Source organism: Chiloscyllium punctatum, chromosome 11 (assembly GCF_047496795.1).
Source record: "Chiloscyllium punctatum isolate Juve2018m chromosome 11, sChiPun1.3, whole genome shotgun sequence".
NCBI lineage: Eukaryota > Metazoa > Chordata > Chondrichthyes > Orectolobiformes > Hemiscylliidae > Chiloscyllium > Chiloscyllium punctatum.
The window spans coordinates 107,710,393-107,734,210 of NC_092749.1; the positions used below are offsets into that span (position 1 = coordinate 107,710,393).

Below are 23,818 nucleotides of genomic sequence, written 5' to 3' on the forward strand. Positions count from 1 at the left end.
ACACAGCTTACCACCACTGCCACCCCCTCCCCAGTCGTCTCGCCCTGTCTAATGAGAGAGTGGGATTGTAACAGCTTTACACACAGTACTCCCAGTCACTGCATCATTGGTGAATTGGATAGCGGAGCAGACTGGATGGGCTGACTGGCAGAGATATCGGGGCATCAGCAGTCAGCGCCTGAGGTTGGTGAAGTCAGTGTTGAGAGCTGGAGGCTCTCTGACTGCAACGATTCGGAGTGCTGCTAAGTGGAGATGGAGATGCAAAGGGCCCCTTGCTTCTGATGCCAGCCAGGATTCTACAAACAGGATGTTGCCTAGACGACTGTGTTGGAGAGAGAGAGTGGGAGGGCGGGGAGAGGGAGGAGGGGGATGGGGGGTAGAGAGAGAGAAGGGAGAGGGAAAAGAGGGGGGATGAAGGAGGGAGGGAGGGAGAGGAGAGATGAAAGAGGGGGGTGGAGGAAAGGAGGGGAGAGGAAGGAGGGGGTGGGGAGAGGGACGGTATAGAAAGGAAGGGATGGGGGGAGAGGATAGCAGGTGAGAGGAAGGAGCGGTGGGAGAAGGAGGAGAGGAAGGAGGGTGTGGGGAGAGGGAGCAGATGGGAAGGGAGATGTAAGAGGGGGTGGGGGAATGTAGGGGAGGGAAGGGGAAAGGAAGGAGGGTGGGAAGAGGGAGGGGATGGGAGAGGAAGGATGGGGGTGGGGAGAAGGAGGAGAGGAAAGAGGGGGTGGGAAGTGGGAGGAGAGGAAGGATGGGGGTGGGGAGAAGGAGGAGAGGAAGGAGGGGGTGGGGAGAGGGAGGAGAGGAAGGAGGAGTGGGGAGAGGGAAGAGAGGAAGGAAGGATGGGGAGTGGGAGGGGATGGGAGAAGAGAGGAAGGAGGGGATGGGGAGAAGGAGGAGAGAAAGAGGGGGTGGGAAGGAGGGAGGGGGATAGGGAGTATAAATGAGCAGCATCCTGTCTCTGTGTCAGGGAGCTCAGTTTGGGTGGTATTGGCCAACCCTGTCGCCATGGAGGCAGCCAGAGAGGAGCAGGGGGGCTGTGCCCTGCTGAATGCCATCTCCAAGGGGCAGGTACACTTGGCTCGCTTCCTCCTGGAGGCGGTGGACGGGAGTCTGCTGGAGACCCGGGACCAGGAGGCTCGGACCCCGCTCATGTACTCGGTGTTACTGCCGGCTCCCGCCGCCCGGGCTCGCTTCATGCGGCTGCTGCTGGAGCGGGGAGCCCGGGTGGATAGCAGCGAGCGGACGGGCCGCACGGCCCTCAGCCTGGCCTGTGAACTCGGCCTGATGGACGCTGTGAAGCTGCTGGTGCAGAGCAGCGCTGACCCGGAGCTGGCTGACCATCGCGGGAACACTCCGCTGATGTACGCCGCCGCCTCCGGCCACAGAGACGTGATCACCTTCCTCCTCCGGGCCTTCAAACGCCTGGGGCTCGACATCGAGCGGCCCAACCGGGCGGGACTCTCCGCCGGACAATTGGCCAGGCTCCTGGGCCATCGCGACTGTGCCCTAGCGCTGGAGGCAGCGGCCAGGACCGGGCGGGAGAGAGGCCATCTACCCCCTGACCAGCCCGCTGGTCACTCCATTGGTCAGTCTCTTGGTCAGTCCCCTGGTCAGTCCCCTGGTCACTCCCTTGGTCATTACCTTGGTCACTCCACTGGTCAGTCCCCTGGTCACTCCCTTGGTCATTACCTTGGTCAGCCCCCTGGTCACTCCCATAGTCATTCCCCTGGTGACTCCCTTGGTCACTCCCCTGGCCAGTACGTTGGTCACTCCCCTGGTCATTACCTTGGTCACTCCACTGGTCACTCCTCAGGTCATCCCCTTGGTGACTCTCTTGATCACCTCCTTGCCTACTCTGGTGACTCTCTTAGTCAGTCCCTCGGTCCCTCCTCTGGTCATTCCCTCAGTCAGTCCCCTGGTCACTCCAGGACTCCCTTCCCCTCGGGCATGGACAAAGCAGCTCCTTTCAGCAGTGGCCAGGATGCCATGGTCTCCATCAATGAGGAAGAGGATCAGGATGAAGATGAAGACCCGGCGAGGGAGCACCTCTTGTCCCAGACCTCCCGGTCTCGGCTCTGCTCCCTCAGCCTCCAGCATGGCAGCGACCCCTGCACCAGCCTCCTGCCTCCTCTCAGCAGCTTCTCGGAGATCTGCACCCTCAGAACAATGACCCCTTATTCCCCACGGCCGGTCAAGAATGAAACCACCACCCAGCGGCAGTGGGCAGCAGTGTGGACCAAGATCACCCCAGGAGGGTCAGCTTCCACTGAGAGGGGCTCAGGACCTTCCCAGGGCAGGGACTCCGGGGGCCTGACCAGTTACTTCCAGAAGAGGTGCAGCCTCCCCACCAGCACCCTGTGTCCCTGTCCCCCAGAGAAACAGCCAGCCTTCGGCAAGGGCAAGGATGTGCCCAGTACCCGCTCTGGCACCTTCACCGCCCTGGGCAACAGACTCTTGAGACGCTTCACCTTCCCCAATTTCAACCAGTGCAGCGGGCAGCGGGGCAGTACCACCTTGGAGGTTGCCCACAGGATGCCCCGATCAGAAACTTTCCCCATCAGAAAGGATCACCCACAGATCTCCAGCAAGCCCAGCATCGACAGCATCAGTGGAGTCCAGTGTGAGTTCCCAATCTTAAACAAATCCTAAGTTCGGTGGCTGAAACAAAGCAGAAGAAATTGCCCCCGCAGTGTCCAGGGATGTTGCTGGTTAGCCCTGGGAAATACCCCACGCGGAGATTGGGGTCTGCGTGGGATGTTCTTGGGAGGGTCAGTGCAGCCTCAAGGGGACGAATGGCCTGCTCCTACACTGTGGAGATTCTTTAACACTGAGGGAGAACGGACATCCCGGGAGATTGTGAGCTCAACCGCGGGGGGAGAGGGCGGAACAGAATTCCTCTGGGCGTTAGATCGAGAGGAACGCTTCGCTCTTATGTTCTCCCGGTGTGCCAAGGGGAGTGCAACGGCCAGGGACTATCTGAGCAAAGACTCCGGAGTGTTTACCCTTTAACCAGATTTAAGCTGTAGTTGCATCGCTGTTTATTGGGGCTGTTGGAATCTTATAGCCCAGAAGAAGACCGTTCAAGCCAACGTGCCTGGCACTAAGCTCCATGGCAGAGCTTTCCAATCTCTTCCATCCCCAGAGCGCCGGAGTTTATCTTCTACACTTTTTCTGTATTTGTCCGACCCCTTCAACCCAGCAAACTTTCCGCCTTCGATCGTGACGCGCATATCCACTGGAGTAACTGTGTTATCCAGGGAGAGTCTTGGTGCAGACGTGGACCAGGAGTTCAAACTGGTTGCGTGGAGTGGTGCGTCAGCTGTGTATCTCTGCACAGAGTCCTCAGACTGGCCTTAAAACGGGACCAAGGAGTGGACCGCGATGCCGGTGTTCATAGCCACACTGTGCCTTTTCCTCAGTACTCGGTAACGCTTTGCACCTTGTGTCGTTCTCTCCGCTTGTACGAACGATCTGAATGTCAATTAAATTGCTCGCGAGATTTCCCTCATGTTAGCCTTATAACGGGTGGGGTACAGTTACTGAAGGGGTCATGGTAACGCTGAGGTGAAGCCAATGATAAGGTCAAGTTACTGCCTGTGCTGTCTTTAACTCCGAAAGCTTGTACTTTCAAATAAACCTGTTGGACTATAACCTGGTGTCGTGTGCTTTTTAAATTTGAGAAAGTGAGGACTGCAGATGCTGGAGAGTCAGAGTGGGAAAGGGTGGTGCTGGAAAAGCGCAGCGGGTCAGGCAGCGTCCGAGGAGCAGGAGAGTCGATGTTTAGGCCAGACGCCCCACATTCCTGACGAAGGGCTTATGCCCGAATGTCCATTCTCCTGCTCCTCGGACCTGCTGTGCTTTTCCAGCGCCACCCTTTTCGACTTTGATTTTTAACTCCGTCCACCCCAGTCCAACGCCGGCCCCTCCACATCACGGTCTTTAGCTTAAGATCACTCGTAATGTGATATCGATTTTGAGACGTTTTAATAACTGGTTCCCGGGTTCGATTCCCGCCTGTCTGTGTGGAGTTTGTACATTCTCCCGGTGTCTGTCGTGGGTTTCCTCCGGGTGCTCCGGTTTCCTCCCACAGTCCAAAGATGTGCAGGTCAGGTGAATTGACCATGCTAAATTGCCCATAGTGTTGGGTACGTTCGTCAGGGGTAAATATAGGGTAGGGGAATGGGCTTGGGTGGGTTTCTCTTCGGAGGGGCGGTGTGGACTTGTTGGGCCGAAGGGCCTGTTTCAACACTGTACAGAATCTAATCTAATCTAAATTTCTCTTGTATAAAATATGCCGTAGAGTCATCCCACACGGAAAGATACTTCGGTCCAAATCCAAGTTTCCCAAACTAAATTAGCTGTATTTCCTGAGTTTGGCCCATATCCCTATAAACCTTCTCTATTTGTGTGCCTGTGAAATATCTTTTAAACGTTCTAATTAAATGTTTAAATGTTCTAACTGTATTTGCATCTATCACTTCCTCTCAGTTTATTCCCTAAACGCATCACCCTCTTGTGTGAAAACGTTGCCCCTCAGGACCCTTCCAAATCTTTGTCCTCTCACCTTAAAAATATGTCCTCTAGTTTTTGACTCCCTCAGAAAAAAGACCTCTACTGTTCACCTTATCTATGCCCCTCGTGGTTTTACAAACTCACCCTCAGACTCTGCATTGCAAAAGTTCAAAGACAACTCAAAATACTGGGTACCAGTAAGTCCTAAAACTACACATGTTGTTAATTGTGTTGTCTATTGCAGCTTTTTGGGGACTGGCGGCTGGTGTTGGGAGGCAATAGAATTTTAAAAGAAAAAACAGTGGCTTTTTTTACACATAGGGTAATGCACTTTTCGGATGAACTTAGAGTCATAGAGATGTAGATAGAGTCATCGAGATGTAGACATGGAAACAGACATTTCGGTCCAACTCGTCCACGCCGACCAGATATCCGAAATTAATCTAGTCCCATTTGCCAACAGTTGGCCCATATCCCTCCAAACCCTTCCTATTCATATACCCATCCAAATGCCTTTTAAATGTTGTAATTGTACCAGCCTCCACCACTTCCTTTGGCAGCTCATTCCATACACGCACCACCCTCTGCATGAAAAAGTTGCCCTTTGCCTAAACCTAAACCCAAAATCTATGCCCTCCAGTTCTGGGCTCCCTACCCCAGTGAAAATACCTTGACTATCTACCCTATTCATGCCCGCCATGATATTATAAATCTCTATAAGGCTACCCCTCAGCCTCTGACGCTCCATGGAAAACAGCTCCAGCCTATTCAGCCTCTCCCTATAGCTCAAATCGTCCAACCCTGGCAACATCCTTATAAATCTTTCCTGAACTCATTCAAGTTTCACAACATTCTTCCTATAGGAAGGAGACCAGAATCGCACACAGTATTCCAAAAGTGGCCTAACCAATGTCCTGTACACCACAATATGACCTCCCAACTCCTAATATGCAATGCTCCTACCAAAAAAGGAAAGCATACCAAATGCCTTCTTCACAATTCTGTCTACCTGTGACTTTACTTTCAAGGAACTATGAATCTGCAATCCAAGATCTCTTTGTTCAGCAACACTCCCCAGGATCTTACCTGTTCTGATTTGCCTTTCCAAAATGCAGCACCTCACATTTATCTAAATTAAACACCATCTGCCACTCCTCAGCCCATCGACCCTCCTGAGGGAGTGATGAATGTGAGTACAGTTGCAATGTTTAAAAGTCATTTGGATAAGTACATGAAGGGTTTGGAGGGATATCGGCCAGGAGCGGGCAGGTGGGATTATTCTAGTTTGGGATTATGGTCAGCATGGACTGGTTGGGTAGAAGGGTCTGTTTCTGTACTGGGGAGCAGTCATATACCTCTATGACTCTAATTGTACAAGTTCATCTTTTTTTCAAAAGATGATTTGTTGGGTGACAGATTTATACACTATTTTCCATGTAAATCTACGTACACGCATCTGTATTTGTAAACTTGTGAGATGTTGGTTGGATCAAGAATAATCACCTTTATAACCAATAAAGATCACTCTGTTTCTCTAGTGGACGTCTGATTCATCTTTACATCTCCCAAGTGAAGAAACGTCCTCTGCAGGTCCCTGTTAAAGGTTCGGAGGTTTTACGTGTTTGGTAATTAGAATTAATAGCACAGATTTTTTTTTAATGAGCCGCTTTTCTACAGATCTATTCTTGGGGTTTGGGTGAAGTCGTGTCATTTAGATTTATTTCCCAAGAATGAATCTCCGTGAGTCGTGATACCTCTGGAGGTGTCTGATGGATTCTGTGGGTTTGTTGCCAACTCAGGCAGGAGTCCGCAGGCGATGTGTAGGTGCTGCTCAGCTCATTTCAAGAGAAGCAGAGCTCAAAGAACACAGCTCCGCCATCCTGCAGAGCTCCACCACAGAGCCCTGACAGTACAGCTCCATCGCAGAATGTAGCTCCGCCACGGAACCCAGTGAGTACAACTCCGCTACAGAGCTCAGTGAGTACAACTCCGCTACAGAGCCCAGTGAGTGCAGCTCCGCCGCAGAGCCCAGTGAGTACAGCTCCGCCACAGAGCCCACTGAGTATAGCTCCACCACAGAGCCCAGTGAGTACAGCTCCGCCACAGAGCCCAGTGAGTACAGCTCCACCACAGAGCCCAGTGAGCGCAGCTCCACCACAGAGCCCAGTGAGTACAGCTCTGCCACAGAGCCTAGTGAGTACAGCTCCGCCACAGAGCCCAGTGAGTTCAGCTCCACCACAGAGCCCAGTGAGTACAGCTCCGCCACAGAGCCCAATGAGTACAGCTCCGCCAGAGAGCCCACTGAGTATAGCTCCGCCACAGAGCCCAGCTCCGCCACAGAGCCCAGCTCCGCCAGAGAGCCCAGCGAGCTCTGCACGCTTTCAGGAAAGCCGCTGCCACAGAAGCTGAGGCGCTGCTCTCTGACAGTCACACTGCACCAAAGAATTCACTCTGGGATTCCTCAGCACTGCTCTGCGTATTTCAAACAGAGAGAGAGGGAGAGAGAATCCATTCGACAGCCATCGCTGACCACGGAGGCAGCACAAAAAGACCCAGTCCTGTCAGCCGGGGGGCGGGGGTGGGGGGGGGGGAGGGTTTTTTTTTGTTGGGGGGGAAATCTGAGCTGCTTCATTCCTGGGCAGGTTATCAGTCTGAGCTGCTGTGCGCCGGTCAAAGGAACCGCTTACTCAGCAGTGCAGATTCCCGATCTCCAGTACAGTATGGAACCAAGCAAGAGGCATCATCCTCACCTCAGCCCAGCACTGCATCTGCTCGCCTTCATCCTCAGTAAGTACAGCCTCTAGAGGCATTGCTGCATTGGAGGGAGAGTGGGGTCCGGGAGGGGAGTGATAGTGGGGGCTGCAGATCTCAACATTACATCCCCCCCCCCCACTCCCGCCGCCACTCCAGCCCCAAAACCAATTTGTGGAGAATAATCTCTACACCCCCACCCACCCCGATCGAATCTCTTTGAAAAGGTTGTGTTGGAATATCTTCCGAAAGCTGCCTAACGAAGCGTTTTCCGCAATTTTGCACGTTAACCCCTTGTGTACCTGACAGCTGTTTATTTTTTCTTCTAATGTCAGGGATCACATTAAACAAGCTGCTGTCAATGTTTCTCTGGTGAATCCAATAAGAAGGAGCGGGACCCGAGAGAGATGCTCTGTTCCGAAAATTCACTGACATTTTTTTCCCTCCCTCAATTTTCATTGATTCGGACAAAGTGCTGCATTCCTCAAGTAACCTCCTCCCGTCCTCGGAGCGTTCAGAATTCGTCGTTAGAGAGACAGTGAATTGTTTTTTTTAATTTATTTTTTTATTTCAGAAAATGACCAAACAGAGAAACAAATGACTGGGGTGTTCGGGCAAATATTTGAAATAAGTTCTTCCGACCCTGGACCTGACTTCACGGGATTGAACTGTTAAGACTAGCCGGGACATTTGAATACACCATTCCCTGGTTCCAATTCTACTGCAAACCCAACCTGTTCCCTGTTTTGAGTTAATCTTGTGTTAATCTCCCTTTGCAACTATTCCAGGTGTATTTTGTAACATGGTATTGAGGAGGTGGGGGGGGGGGGGGGTTGGGTGGTGGACAGTAACTGTTACCTTTTCTGCGACTGAGTTCATTTTAATTTATTTTCACATCACGGATTTGCCTGTAAATGTTGAGATAGAGAGAAAACCATCGAGCTTTTTTTTCCGCAAAAGATTACACTTTTGAGATGTGAGCCATATTGTCACTTTGCAGATGTTCTTCCTGGGGTCTGTGCGGAACAGGAGACAGAGAACCTCTCAGGACTTTCCACTGATCCTTACAAAGACATTTTTGTGGTTCGGGAGAACGGAACAACGTGTCTGATGGCAGAATTTGCAGCAAAATTTAACATCGCCTACGACGCAAGGGCTAGTAACTATGTGGATGTAAGACAACGTTTACACATAGCTCCCTCCTTGAAATTAACACGCGAAATAAAAACCCTTCAATTTTTGCGGTCAAAACCAAATTGTTTTAAAATCTGTTGTATCTCGAACTGATTTAGTTCACTTTTTGCAACGAATTACTCGGTGCACTCACACGCCCACAACTTTTTTGATCTTTTTGGCCCTAGCTCATTACAGAACAAGCTGACATCTCGATTCCACGTGGAGCAGGCGTGAGGGGAAAATGCGGAAATAACGAATCTGAACTGCAGATTTCTTGGCTGGACGACGCCTACAGTTTTAAGCTCTTTTTTGTGAAGGTAAAAACTCAAACCCCCCCCCCCCCCGACCCCCCTCCACGGCGCGCTGGGAGGGATTAAAAAATCGAATATCTAAAACAACAAAAAGAAATTGCCTGAGACGCTTAGTGGGTCTCTGTAAGCAGCAAAGTTTTATCTGAAGCTGGGGAGAGATATCCAATTTGAAGTTTGTCCACACGAAGAGAGAAAAAGCAGAGAATCTGTGTGTGTGTGTGTGTGAGAGAGAGAGAGGGAAAGAGACAGTGTTATTGTTTAAGGGTCTGTAACCTTTCATCAAAAGTAGGAATTGGATTAGTTTTGACCGAGAGACAAGGACAAAAGTAGAGTTTGCATAAATGCTGCCCCCTCCAGACTTCACGATTCTGATGAAGAATCGTGTAACCTCGGACTTCTCCTCCATGGGTACTGCCTGTGATCTCCAGCACTTTTTTGGTTTGCAGTTCTGACGGGGCAGACTGGGCGACAGAAAAGATTTTAGAGTGGTGCTGGAAAAGCACAGCAGGTCAGGCAGCATCTGAGGGGCAGGAGAATCAACGTTTCGGGCAAAGACCCTCCACCAGGAATCCTGGGTGACAGAAAAGTTATGCCTCCATCCCCATTCCAGCGCCAAAAGCAAACAAGAGTTGGGAGCAAACGAAAGTTGCTGCAGACTGGCAACAGGAAACAACGGTCAAGAATCAAAAACAAACAGAACGCGAACAGAAATTGCTGGAGAAACCCAGCAGAGATAAAACAGAGTTAACGTTTCGAGTCCAGCGAGCCCTGCTTGGTTCTTAAAGATGCTGCTAGAGATGCTGAAAAAAAAACCCGAAAGAACCCCGGATCAGAAACAAAAAACAGAAATTGTTGGAAAAGCTCAGCCGGTCTGGCTGCATGTGCGGAGAGAGATCAAGAGTTAAGGTTTGCGTTCTGAGGAAGGGTCACTGGACCCGAAACGTTAACTCCTAATTTCAGTGAGGAGAGAAATCAGGAGTTAACGTTTCGGGTCCAGTGACCCTTCTTCAGAACGCAAACCTTAACTCTTGATTTCTCTCCGCACATGCAGCCAGACCTGCTGAGCTTTTCCAACAATTTCTGTTTTTTGTTTCTGCTGAAAACAATTTCTGTTCTTTGGGGTTTTTTTTGTTTGTTTGGTTGAGATTTCCCGCTTCCTTAGTTTGTTTTCATTTTACTGCAATGGGAAACAAATGGAGTGTTGTGTTTGTCGGGGAATGGGTGAGGAATGTGACACGGTTCACTGCCTGAAATTGTTGGACTCGGTGTTAGCTCTGCAAAACTGTCAACTGCTTGGTCTAGGGATGGTCTCCTGTTCCCAGTTCTGATGAGAAGTCGCAGATTTTGAAACGTTAGCCACCCGCTCCCCGACCCCACACAGACGCTGCCAAACGTGTGGAATATTTCCAGCATGTTCCTCTCCAGTATCGGTTGCATTCTGTATATCTGAGGTTGGCCAATCGCTGTTCTCTCTCTCTCTCTCTCTCGCCATCTCAAACATCAATAAGGGAGACCCAAGTGTTAAATACACTTGAAAGTACGCCAGTCTCCAAATGGGAAACCAGTTTGAGGTCAAGTTGTTCGTGTTGGGTTCTGTGGAATAGGGCGGCGTCTTCGAAGAATGTCATGTCTTTGGTTACAATCTGATGATGGATGTTGCTGAACTTTTCAACAGGAAATCCGCAACGTTTCGACGAGGCAAGACAGTTACTGGAAGATCAGCAAGATGCAGTTCGTTTACGATTCGTCTGATACCGCTCACTTTAAGGACGCGGCCAATGGTGAGTTCTCCAGTGAGAATCCCGAACGGACTCGGCGCTACGCCAATGCAAATCCGGCCCGAATCATTTTTTTTCCCTCCCCTGGGGTTCACGCCTTCAGATGCACGGTCTCAGCGAATCAAGCGAGACGATTTGGTAGCCAACAGTGGACGTTTTTATTTTCAAAAATATACTTTATTCATCTTTAAGTACATGCAAATATTCTAAATCGGTTTTGTACAGATAAAGAAAAACAAAGCAAAACACTGAAATGCTGACGTTTCTCAGATTTTCCCTACAGTTGCAAAAAAAGGCGCATTTTCGACTTTTATAGGAAATTGTTTCTGTTCACTTTGAGGCCCCGACAGGATCTGACAACTGAACGGGCCGTCGTAATATTTTGGCAAAAAGACCCGAGCCGGTGGTCTATCAAACTTTGGTGGGGTCACTGCAGTGTGGCGGGAGGTTACATGTAAAATGCCCCGGTTGTTCTGGTTTTGTGTTTGTGATCTTAGCTGGATCCCCGTTCTGCGTTTCCTAATATCTTACCCCCCCAATGAAGTTAACGAGCCTCACCGTGCAGCGTTCTGGGAATCATTCATGGAACTCTATATAACCCGAGTTTTTTGGAAAGGGATCAAGGTTGTGACATTAATGCCGCCTTTTTGTGTTTGAAAATCTACCGTTTAAGGGTGTTCGTTCTTTTTTTAATTTATTCGTTCGAGCCCGTAGGCTGGGCGCATATGTCATGCTCATCTCTAACCGCCCTGCAGGAGGCGGTGGCGAGCAGCTTTCTTCAACCCTTGCAGTCCGAGGGGGATTGATAGGTGCGTATGGCCAGGGAGAAATGAATAGTTAGACTGAAGTCACACTGACACAGTGCACGGAGAGGGCTGGAGAAGCTCGACAGGAACTGGAGGGAGAGAGAGAGAGAGAGATAACTTGGGATGGCACGGTGGCTCACAGCACCAGGAACCCGGGTACGATTCTAGCCTCGGGTGTCTGTGTAGAGTTTGCACATTCTGCCAGTGTCTGCATGGGTTTCCTCCCACCGTCCATAGATGTTCGAGTTAGGGGGATTGGCTGTTCTAAATTGCCCGTAGTATTAGGTGCATTAGTCAGGGGTATATGTAGGGGAATGGGTCTGAGCGGATTGCTCTTCGGAGGGTCGGAATGGGCTTGTTGGGCCGAAGGGCCTGTTTCGATACTGAAAGGAATCTAACCTAATCTAATTTTGAGTCCTGCGATGAATTCTGTTTGTGTCTCCACGGACCTGCTAAGTTTCTCCAGCAAGTTCTAGATTTGTTTCAGATTTCCGGAGTCTGTTTGTTTTAGTGCGTCGGTGCATCCCAAGTATTGAGATTTTTCTTCGTCCTGATGTACCCTGCTAGTGTTGCCCACACTCACTGCCGAGCTGCGGTTTGATCTTGGATTTGTACATATCGGACGGTCCAGTCTATCTCAGGTTGCATGCTCTCTGGTCAGTTATTTGCAGGAGCTCTGTAGCATTTTTATTCTTGGTTTGGTGTCTGAGCAAGGACTTTCTCTCTGCAGCCGGGAAGCACACCGCCAGTTCTCGCCGTCTGTCCCTCTTTGTGACTCCTCTGGGCAAGTCTTACAAGTGTGAGGCGCAGGAAACCATCTCTGTCATCTCCAGTGACCACCAGAAGGTGGTGGCTATCCTGCTGTCTCAGATCCACATCCAACCGTTCGGTCTCAAGCGAGACTTCATCTTTAGCGAAGGTAGAAAGGCGGTGGGGGGGGGGGGGGGGGGGGCACTGTATTTTATTGTTTCTCTACATGAGGTGGGAGGGGTGGCAGTTACGTGGATGGCTGGGAAATCACACTAATTTAGAGACTGGGAGAACACAGCAAGCCAAGCAGCATCAGGAGGTGGAGAAGTCGACGTTTCGGCTATCACCCTTCTTCAAGTGCACAACAGCAAGATAAACATTGATTTGAAATTAGAATTCAAGAAATTGAAGTGGGAAACAATTACATACTTTCTGACCCACGTTTTGTTATTGTATGTAGAATGACCCGAATACTATACCGGTCTCAAGCCTCACGGTTAGACTTTTTTTTTCTTGAACTGATTTTGTTTTGAAAGAGTCTATCTTTGTAGTATTCATGCGTTCATCCCCATCGTCTCTCCTCTGCAGCTTCCAAGTGTGTGGTGGATCAACAGGAACAGCTGGAAGAGACTCTGCCCCTTATACTGGGGCTGACCCTGGGACTCCTCATCGTGGTCATCCTGTCTGTCTATCACATCCACCACAAGCTGACGGCCCCCAGTCAAGTGCAGATCCCCAGGGACAGGTCGGAGTACAAACACATGTAAAGAGAGACGATATAGAGCGGTACATATGTTCTGTGGAGAGCCACTAGGAGAGTTGTATGTGACGCTTTCAGAACCTCTATAGCACAACTGTAAATAGCAACGCCCTGAATTCTCGCTGTATATATTCTCACTGCACGCTTCTTCATTTAAACAGTGGAATAGAATGTGGAATGCTCTAAAAAAATTGGAGTCCCGCCACTGCCAATGCACAACCGACACATTTAAAGCGATTAAACTGACTGCAAAGATTACGGAATTAGTGTAAACGCCACCTTGTATAGTATATTGGAAACCTGCATCGCTGCAATTATGTCGAGAAGGTTCAGCTCGATTTGGTTCCTTCAAACGCTTTTTTTTTTGGCTTAAAATGTACACGGGGCAAGGGGTTGGTGCATGAATTGAAAAAAAGAACAAACGCGAATTTGTACAAATTCTCAGCCGAGCTGTTTGGGGCTCAGTCCTGAACGCAAGAAATAAATCAGTCACTTTTAAAAGGAAATCTTTCGGCGTCCCTGTGGCTTGGTTCTCAATCTTGAGCTTGATTCGAGTCTTGTTTTTCTTTCAGGATGCACTCGGAGCAATATTGAGGTCAGGTCAAACAGAAGCAGTCACAATCTTTCATACCCGCCGTTCCACCCCCCCCCCCCCCCCCCCACCCTCCGTTTGAAAACCCATTGTCCTTTTCCGTATTTTGTTTGGACATTTGATAAACCGAGCGCAGGAAGTTTCAGCGATTTTTGGCAGAAACTCTCTCGGCAGGTCCCTGAAATCCAGTCGCTGTCAGGCAAAACGATTACCTCCCGAATGTGGGAGGAATACAAAGGGGCACACTGCATTATTTCTGATTTTTTTAAGGGGGTGGTGGAGGCTGGTACGATTACAACATTTAAAAGGCATCTGGATGGGTAGATGAATAGGAAGGGTTGAGAGGGATGTGGGCCAAATACTGGCAAATGGGATTACATTGATATAGAATATCTGGTCGGCATGTTGAGTTGGATTGAAGGGTCTGCTTCCGTACTGGACATCTCTATGACTCTATGAATGGGAGGAGTGTAAAGGATCCAAATGTACCTCAAATGTACATTAATTTGTATCCTGCAAACATACAGGTCATCTCTCTAGCATGCTTTGGGTGCCCTCCAATCGCCTTGCTATTCACGGAGCGCCCTTCCTCTTCACCCCTGCTTCGTTAGAAAGACAGACAGGGAGTTCATGCTTGCTTCTTTGTTACATGGAGAATTGAATGAAGAGGAACTTAGTTCTTGGTGACAGTATCTGACCAATTTGGGCTCATTTACTCCCCTCAGTTTACAACAGGGAGATGGAGTTGTGGCTCTTGTGTTGTGTTTACAAATATAAAGAACATGTTTTCCCCGCTTTCCCACCTCCATCATTGAACTGCTGTTTGCTCTGGAGGAAGTGATTAGCAGTGGAGCGAGTAAGGCTCGCTTCACAATACACGGGCAATTTTTTTTTGTTTGATAGGATGCTTTAAAACAGCCATTGGGACGTACCACTCGTATACGTTTCCGATGTTCTGTATTCCAGTTATGGAGAGGCTAATTCCTCTGGCAAAAAGACTGAGCTAAGTCCACAAGAGTTGTGTACTCAGATTTAGTTGCTAAATCCTTTGCATATTTGAAGCACAGCCGGCCGGGTAAAATATGCTGCTTCGAGAGTTAATTACATTCAAGGAAGGTTATTGACTGGGAATTATCAATCAGTTTGTTGCCAGTTTTGTTCTGCTTCCTCTCCCCAAGGGCAAACAGTCCATGTCACCGAAAGTTACTTTAATAAACCCGTTTGGACATATTATAACACACCTCAGGAGCAGTTGGGATTTGGGCAACACGATGGCTCAGTGGTTAGCACTGCTGCCTCACAGCACCAAGAAATCCGGTTCGATGCCACACTCGGGCGATTGGCTGTGGGGGAGTTTGCACAATCTCCCCGTCTCTGCGCGAGTTTCCTCATACAATCCAAACCCTTGCAGTTTAGGTGAATTGCGCATAGTGTTCAGGTTATGTGCATTCATCAGGGGTAAATGTCATGGGAACAGGTTTGGGTGGGATACTCTTGGACTTGTTGGGCCGAAGGGTCTGTTTCTGAATTAATTCTGTCCCAGCTGAGTTATATTCTACTCCTTGCGTTGAACTGTCGGCTCCTTCCCCTCTCTGTTCCTTACATTTCTGCTTCTGTTTTAGCTGGGAGGACATTTCCCCCAATGTCTGTGTGGTAAGACTCAATACCTGACCACAGCTATGAATCCATTGTCTTCAAAATACTGCTTTAGATTTAGTTTAATGTTAATTTTAAAAAAACATATTTTTAAGTTAAAGAATAAACAGATGGGGAAAAACTGAATCGTAAGTTAAAATTTACTTTGTTTTATTATTTTGTTACACAATGAAATAAACAATTATATCAGCAACTTTCCCCCATAAGGCAGGCTATAAAAACTGTTCCATTTTTGTTTGAGCATTTTCAATTAGCTCTTATGAGAATGTGGCCTAGTCTCATAATTAATTCAGAAGCATTTTTGGTTTGCTCCTCTAGGTAAAAACACTTAAATTACAATCTTAGGTAAGTCAGATTTCTTCCAGGTAGTTGAAACGTTTCTGTGAGGAATTGACATATGAGGAATACAACTAGGACACAATTAGTACTTTAACTAGTAGAAAGTATATCAGCTTTTGCCTCAGTTTGAAAAGTGTATGTTTTTTTTAAACACTGAGGGTGCATAGCACCTTGTCAATTTTATTCTTTATCAATGTTGTTATGATCTCAAGCCACGATCAACATTGTTCTACCAATCTTATGAGATTTGTATTAGTAACCGATATCTTTTAGTAGATTCACAATTTTATTGATGTTACAGCTATCTTTGATAAAGAGGGCAACTTTATTTTTAAAAAGTAGATAAAGCACATTATTAAAAATAAACATGATTGGTGGATGTAACAAAGATGAGTGACCGCATATTCATCCCACAACTAATTCTGAAAACAAATGTTTGCTGAATGAATTTCTTTATTTTAAGCTTTTTTTTAAAAAAAGAAATCTTACTTTTCATTTCACCTTGATCAGTAGCCAAAAGTAACTAATGTTGTCATTAACTCAGCTGCTTGTCTACCCTGTGATAATAGTGGATCACAGAATGAGATTAAATTCCCCATATACTACCCATTCTATCATTTTATGATACAACAGATTCTTTTCAAAATGTTTATGCTGGAGTAGAATGCTCCCTAGAATAAATTTGTTCTGTTGCTTAAGAGAGGTCCATACATTCTTATGGATAACCTTTTTTTTTGAAGCATTAGGAATCCTTAGGTTAGCACTCTGCAGGGATAAGTAGTTCATCATTGCTTTCTGATGACATGATATTTTTACCTACAACTATATTTTGCATGAGATTCCTGAAGGTGGAGAGATACAGTTTATAGTGGTTATACTCAGGAGTGGTGATTTGAAGACAGTGCCTTGTTTTATTCACAATCTGCCCATCAACTCATCCATAAATATCTCCTACAGATATTACTATGCCCCTGCTTTGGCATCCTTGAGACAAGACAGTGGTTCAAACACATTTTTTTTGAATATGTATTCTGCACTCAACCTTGTTCTTAACATCTCTGCACAAACATTGCAGGAACAGATTGGAGGGCTCAGAAGGTAAATTGAGCATTGGAGCACATTATCTGACAGCAATCTAACATGGTTCAATGAGTAACAGATATCACAATATTATATTTAACCATCTGAGGGGAAAATGCAGGTTAAGATTTTGAGATTGCCTGTTTAATCCTCTTTTTCATGTTACTCTGCAAAATGAAGCCAAAAGCAATACCAATACCTTTTAAATATTTCTTGCCACCTCCCCTTGACTTGTAAATTACTTACTTACTTTTACTTACACTCAAATGCACTTTAGAATCATGCATTCTAAATAACAGCAGCTCCATCCCTTACTGAAAAGTAGTCCCCTGAAGTCACAAGAGTGTTTTGAATTGTGCACCATCTCTGAACAACATAATTCAGCCAGAGCTCAATGAATTGAATTGAATTGAATTAGCTTTATTGTCACATGTACTCAAATAAAAAGTTGTTGTCACCACATAAGGCACTGTCTTCGGTACACAGGTACGGATTTTTAAGTGCAAATTTGTTCGGGAAAAAAGAGAAAAATACAGAAATAAAAAGCCCTACACTTCATATCCTTGGAATAAATGAGGAACAGAGAGAAGCAAACAGTCCAGAGTATTGTGCTGGAAAATCACAGCAGGTCAGGCAGCATCCAAGGAGCAGGAGGTCGATATCTTGGGCAATAGCATCCTGATGAAAGGCTCTTGCCTGAGACATCGATTCTCCTGCTCCTTGGATGCTGCCTGACCTGCTGTGCTTTTACAGCACCACACTCTCGACTCTGATGTCCAACATCTGCAGTTCTCACTTTCTCCAGGTAAACTGTCCAACCCAGTCCATACTGGCACCCAATCTCTAGCAACTGAAAGAGTCCTCCACTGCCTTGTTGTTGCCGGACACATGAATATAGCAGTCACCAGACTTTGCCACCATTTCTTTGGCACTGGACCCCCATGCTGAACCAACACTGGAACTGCAACCAGGAGTCCCTGACTCCACAGCCTCCTTGCGATTAACTAGAAGTCCTTGCTCCGGGCCTGCTCCAACGCAACCAGGAGGCTAACCAAATTATCCACCTAGGATTGAGACATCTCTGCTGGATCAGTCAGACACTGGAAAGCAAATCCTTCAAACTAGAAGCCATTACAGCACTTACAGAATTGACAAAATCTATAGGAAGCAAAGGATAGATTAATAATTTCCAAAGTCAATGCTTGTGTTGTACTGAGGAGAGTTGTGCTATTTCACTTGTGACAAAGAGCCTGAGTAATGGAGGGGCAATAGAATTAAGTGGAACTGGGGGAGGGGGGGGGGGGGTGTGGGGTGGAGTGAATAACTTTAGTCATACCAGTTTGATAATTTGCCAATATGCCAAAATATAATAAGTGTTAGGAAACTCTTTCTGCCTGAATCCAATCAGATGGTCTGTGTAGGTCAAAAATATGTGTAATGAAAACATGGGCATCATCTTTGAAACATCAGCAACTTTCTTCTAAATGATTGACAGTGAGTCCAGTTGCCCACAAAAAGAACCATGCCTTTCTCCTACATTGCAACCATGAGCACACTTCAGAAGTAATAATCGGCTATGAAATGTTTTTAGTCAGCTGTCCGATGCTATACTAGATAGCAGGACAAATTAGTCATTTCGGCACTTCCTTGAAATTTGCTCACGAATACAGAATATCTTATATTCATTGGACTGATGAAAAAAATGTTTTGTGCAAAAGTGGCATTGTGGGCAAAGTAGGGATATAAAACAAAAATGAAATCAGGTGGATAAAGTCAATAGATAAGGTATTTTCCCTGGGATGGGGTGGGGGGGGGGGGGGATCCAAAACTAGAGACATAGTTTCAAGGTGAGAGGGAAAAGATTTAAAAGGGATCTAAGGAGCAACGTTTTCACACAGAGGATGGTACGTGTATGGAATGAGCTGCCATAGGAAGTGGTGGAGGCTGGTACAATTACAACATTTGAAAGGCATTTGGATGGGTGCATGAATTGGAGTGTTTAGAGGGATATTGGTGAAATACCGGCAAATGGGACTAGATTTATTCAGGCTCTCCAGTTGGCATGGATGAATTGGACCGAAAGGTCTTATTTCCATGTTGTAAAGCTCTGTGACTCTATGAATACATGTTACAATGCGTATTTCTTGTATCAATTAAACTGGTCCAGCAATTGTGTGCTTCATTCCAACACTTATTTCTAAGAACTGGGAGCAAGAGTAGGCAAGTCACAACCTGCTCTGCCATTTGATATAATAATGATTGATCTCTTGGCCTCATCACTACTGTCTTGCCGACTCCCCATAATCCTTTTAGCCCTTAACCAATTAAAACTCTATTGCCTTCTTTAATTTACTAAATGACCCAGTATCCACTGCACACTGGGTGAATGAATACCACCGATTCATGAGCCTTTGAGAGAAGTAATTTCTCCTCATTTTGATTTTAAATCTGCTATCCCTTTATCCCTAAACTGTGGCCCCCGTACCTTTGATGTAGCACACTTAATGACAATTTACAGGACTATGAGAAAGCTATAAGTCACATCAGGAGATATTATGGCAAATTGGTCAAATGGGAAGGTTTAATAAACATCTTTACAGAGGGAAGAGTGGTCGACAGGCAGAGAGATTGAGGAAGGGAATTCCAGAGCTTAGGGCCTGGAGAGCTGAAGGCATGTCCTCCAAGGATGAAGCAATAAAACTGTAGCATGCTCAAGACGGAAGAACTGGAGAAGTGTTCGACACAGTTACCTCAGAAAGTTGGAAGGCTAGTCAAGATTACAGAGATGGAGAAGTGTGAAGCCATGGAAGGATTAGAAAATGAGGGAGCAAATGTTATATTTAAAAGCATTGCTTAAGCAGATGCCAGTGTATGTCAGCACATGCGGGGCTAATGTGTGAACAGAACTTGCTGTGAATTTGATTTCATGGACCTTCATAATATTCATTCCTTATTGTTTACTTTCCTGATAGTGCATTGATTTTCTAGTTAATGGTGAAATTGACAGGAAGGACAACCAGAACATTTCAACACACTGCAGTAAGCTAACATTTGATCAAAAGACTAGTGAGGAACATACATTGTGACAGCAAACTTAAGTATTTTACTATTGGTGTTTTGTGAATGTTGAGACAAAATAAAGGCATTTAATAAATAACCAGGATCATTTATTTCCTCTGCAGAGGCACGCACATTTCACTTTACGCAGCAATACAGCTCACTAGGTATCCATCAAACTTTGCATGACTGTTAAACATGCAACCACATTTAACAAACACACATTTAATTTAATGTTATAAACACTGACGAGTAGACAGCAGCAAAAATATTTTTAAAAAAATGATAAAGTAACATGGTCAAGAAAAACAGTGTTAATTTATCAAAATGAACAAGTTCTTTAGTGTTCAGTATAGTGCCTTAAGTCAGAAACAAAATGTTTCAGTACATAAATTTGGAACAAGTTTGTTAATATCTGCAACTCAAACCATTTGCTCCTACAAAGTGACTAACCCCCACCCATGTAAAGGTCTTGTTAATTTCCCTGAAAAATTCTTAATACTGATTGCTATCACAACAGTTACTTCACCACAAAACACTGTTAGTTTATCAGAAAAAAAAATGTAGGTAAGATACAAATCCAATCCAAAATACATTGCACATCTAAGTGTGGAAAAAGTGCTCACCAAAGGAAAAAAAGTCACTATTTTATAGAAATACAAATTCCACACAATTCACTGAGCAGGACCCTGCGGGAAAGTTCTGAATGTGCTGAAATCTGTTACAATGTCAGAGTCTTTAAAGCTTATATGAATTCCATCCCCTGTACATTTTGAAAGACATACAAACTGACCTCCTGAGGAAACTAAGCTCCAGAAGGTACTACTTGAAGTCACCAGCCAAGTCACATCACGAGAACACAACTCCTGACTGCCTGATTGATTATACTGCGGCACTGTGCACCTGAATTGGTAAACCAGCAGCTCAGGGAACTGGAGGATTACACGTCATTGATTCCTTTATTTTGCTTTGTATATCTCTGACCAACAGTTTCAAGAACGATCATAACCTGTTATCATTGTAATATCCTTCAATCTTCTTCATTCACATTTTCTGGTGCTATTAACTAATCTTTAATTCTCATTTCATTGCTGTGTCAGGAGGTGCAGCTGAATTCCTCTCCCTTCATCGATATCTGTATTGTCTCATAAGAGGTACAATACAGGATGGGGGTCCGGACAGCTTGAGGAATGGATGCTTTAATAATTCTTGCGCAGATGCTCTTTGTAAAGGATCTCTCACTAACATCAAGTCCAGGAAGCCTCGTAGCACAGATGACGCCTAAAACAGACCAGGAAAAAAAAGTGTCAAATGTAGAATTTTCTCAGTTACTTTGACTCAAACACATTTAACTTGCTCAGATTTAAAATTAATTTAAATTTTAACATTTACTTTTATTCACAAATGCCACAATTTTATTATTTCATTGTACAAAGATTAGAAATAAAAAAAAATATCCTCTTTCATCTAATACACCCATGTACAAATTTTATTACACTTGGCTATGCCATAACATACATTTCTTCAATGTGAATTGGCTTTAATGCGATTGAAGAGTTTACATAGTTTTTTTGAAGAATACAAACTTTCCTTACCTGTATTGGCTATAACACGATTCCGGCCCCCTTCGTTTAAATGACGCGTCTATTGCGTGACTTTCTTAACGTGAGATCGCACATGCATGGTAGAATAATATATTGGGGCATCGTGTGGCATAATTCGGGACTAACACGTTATATCAGAACCATCTGTATTTATATACCAGTGATGCACACTTGTAGTGTTAGGGAATCAACATATTTCACAGGATCATTGAATTGTTACAGAACTGGAGACGACCATTCGGCCCTATGAGCTTGCATTAGTTCTCTAAATAATGATTCACCTCGCCATTCCCCGATCTCTACCAGGTAACACTGAACATTGTCGATTTTCAGAGCAGAGTCAAATTCACTTTTGAATGCCTTGATTGAACGAGGCAGTGAATTCTGGAACTTAGCCATTAATGATGTGATAAAGGTTTTATTTCCCCACATAACTTTTGTTTCTTTTCCAACTTCATATCTGAGCCCAAGTGAGAATATTTTCTCCCTACTTACTCTACTCAGACCCCTTAGGACTTTGAATACCTCTATCAAATCTCCTCTTAGCCTTCTCGGCAGGGAAGCAGTCCTAATATTGATTTTGAAAAAAAGATATTCGCAATATCTAAGAGATGGATGCCTTCAAGTGTGTAACTCGTAACAAAATATATGTACTTTTGTTGTTGAATATTAATGTTAAAATGCCAGAGGCATTATTCATAACAGGTTGACAGGTATATTGATTTATAAGGGCATTATGCCACACCATGTGCCAATGTAGTATTCTGACATGCATGTGTATCAGGGTCTGTTTTGGTGCTCTCCTTTAATGCTAGTGCAATAATTGTGGTCTTCTCAGTTTAAGGTGCTCACTAGTATTAGCAGGCATGTGGATGATTCAAAGTATGATTAACTTCTCTTTAATTTTTAAAAAATCTAATGCGATATGGAAATTTGTAATGACTGATTATGACCTGTACACTTGCCTGTTAGCTGAATTTGTTTTAAAAAAGATAATACCCAAAACATCTGTAGAGTTCTTATAGTAAATGAAAGCTTTTCAATGACAGGAGTGATATACCATGAACTGCAAACTGCTTTATGATAGCAAGGGCAAGTAATTCACTTCAGTGAATCATTGTGCCATATGAATTTCAAACAACCTGGATCACAAGAGAAATAGCCTTTTAAAAACACATTACAAATTTATTATGGCAGGGTTAGCAAGGGGAAATAGTGGCTGGAATGAGGGGAAGCGTGTTAATCCCCTGCTAATTTGCCTTCGGATAATAATCTTTCTTTTCTGCGCTTTTCTCTCTCATGGCTCCTCTCTGGTTTGCTGTAGGTCTGCAGTATTTATCTTCTCTGTATACGTGAGTCTCTTGTTTGATTAGCATTGTCTACCGATGGCAAGAGAAGCAAACAAAAATCATCCAGCCTGTGGAAATAGTGCTCTTATCAAAACACACCTTTGTAAAATATTTAAAAGCTCAGATTTTGTTTCAGAGTCTGTGGGTTACAATCCACAGCCTTTCCTTCTTCAGGTGTTAAACCTGCATTGCAGATTTTTGGCAGGGACTATAATCGATGCATACTAAAACTGTCCGACACAGTGAAAATACTCAGACTGCCACACACTGGAAATTAGACATAGAATTGCTTGCTGAATTCTAGGTAAGGTAAATCTCTTCATCTCCCTTTGATGGTTTTGACAAAGCCATTAACTTCACATTCTCAGCCTTTCTGAGAGGCTGAGATATCTAATGAGAAATGATTAAACATAGAAAATGAATTCGGATATACAAGTTTAATTATCTTCTTGTAAGTTTTGTACATTTCTATTGACCATACCTGCAGAAATAAGTGCTGAGGCTAGTAAAGAATGCAAGCTAGCAATCAACATTTTTTTTGTTCTTTCATGGGATGCGGACATTCAGTGGCTCAGGAAACATTTACTCCCCATTCCTCAGTGCTCTTGAGTGATGGCAAGTTCCCATTTTACAACTGCTGCAGTCTATTTGGTGTTGGTACTTTACATGGTCCTAATACTAAGGGAGTTCCAGGTCTCTGACCCAGTAACAGTAAAGGACAGAGATGTAGGTCCACGTCACAATGGTGTGTAGATTACAGGAGAACTTGCAGCGGGGGTAGTGTCCCCATACATCAGCTACCCTTGTCCTTCAAGGTGGGAGAGGTGAGAGATGATTGGAGGTTGGTGAGTTGCTGTAGTGCATCTTGTAGGGAGCACACATTATAGTCATGGTGCATTGATGGTGGAGGGAATGAATGTTTAATGTAGTGGACTAGGTGACAAGCAGCCCAGGATAGCGTAGAATTACTTCAGTGCTGTTGAAGCCACCTCTATTCAGGTAAGCAGGGAGTATTCCATCACAAACCTGACTTGTGTTTTGTCAATAGCAGACAGGTTTTGGGAAATCTGGAGGTGAGTTACTCACCAGAATTCCTACATTCTGACTTGTTCCTATAGTTTTTATTTGATTGATTCTACTTTATTTCTTTCATTTGATCATTTCTAATTGGAATTGTCTGATATACGTGGTTATTAAGACCATGTTAACCTGCATAAAAATCTAAAAATAAAGTTAAATATTTGCATTTTTGCCTAGGGACAAGACTGACTTCTGGTTAAAGCAGATGATGCAAATT

General features: G+C 45.3%; 3 protein-coding genes across 16 annotated transcripts in view; 2 read left to right on the forward strand and 1 right to left on the reverse strand.

Annotated features, from left to right (window-relative positions):
- Nucleotides 1-1,005: 1,005 nt before the first annotated feature.
- On the forward strand, nucleotides 1,006-3,651 carry LOC140483402 (uncharacterized). Its single transcript, XM_072581651.1, has one exon. It carries the CDS (start codon nucleotides 1,006-1,008, stop codon nucleotides 2,647-2,649), a length of 1,644 nt encoding a protein of 547 aa, XP_072437752.1. The 3' UTR covers nucleotides 2,650-3,651.
- Nucleotides 3,652-7,124: 3,473 nt separating this feature from the next.
- On the forward strand, nucleotides 7,125-13,350 carry lamp5 (lysosomal associated membrane protein family member 5). Its single transcript, XM_072581482.1, has 6 exons — nucleotides 7,125-7,299; nucleotides 8,264-8,436; nucleotides 8,625-8,756; nucleotides 10,426-10,531; nucleotides 12,065-12,253; nucleotides 12,673-13,350. The coding sequence occupies exons 1-6, from the start codon at nucleotides 7,233-7,235 to the stop codon at nucleotides 12,849-12,851; spliced, it is 846 nt and encodes a 281-aa protein (XP_072437583.1). The 5' UTR covers nucleotides 7,125-7,232; the 3' UTR covers nucleotides 12,852-13,350.
- Nucleotides 13,351-19,406: 6,056 nt separating this feature from the next.
- LOC140483308 (serine/threonine-protein kinase PAK 5-like) overlaps nucleotides 19,407-23,818 on the reverse strand; it is a 203,182-nt gene continuing 198,770 nt past the window's right edge. For all 14 annotated transcript variants that reach the window (XM_072581495.1, XM_072581488.1, XM_072581483.1 and 11 more), the window contains one exon: nucleotides 19,407-20,849. In XM_072581495.1, the coding sequence (XP_072437596.1) occupies nucleotides 20,694-20,849 (156 nt within the window). In that variant the 3' untranslated portion in view covers nucleotides 19,407-20,693. The remainder of the gene's footprint in view (nucleotides 20,850-23,818) is intronic.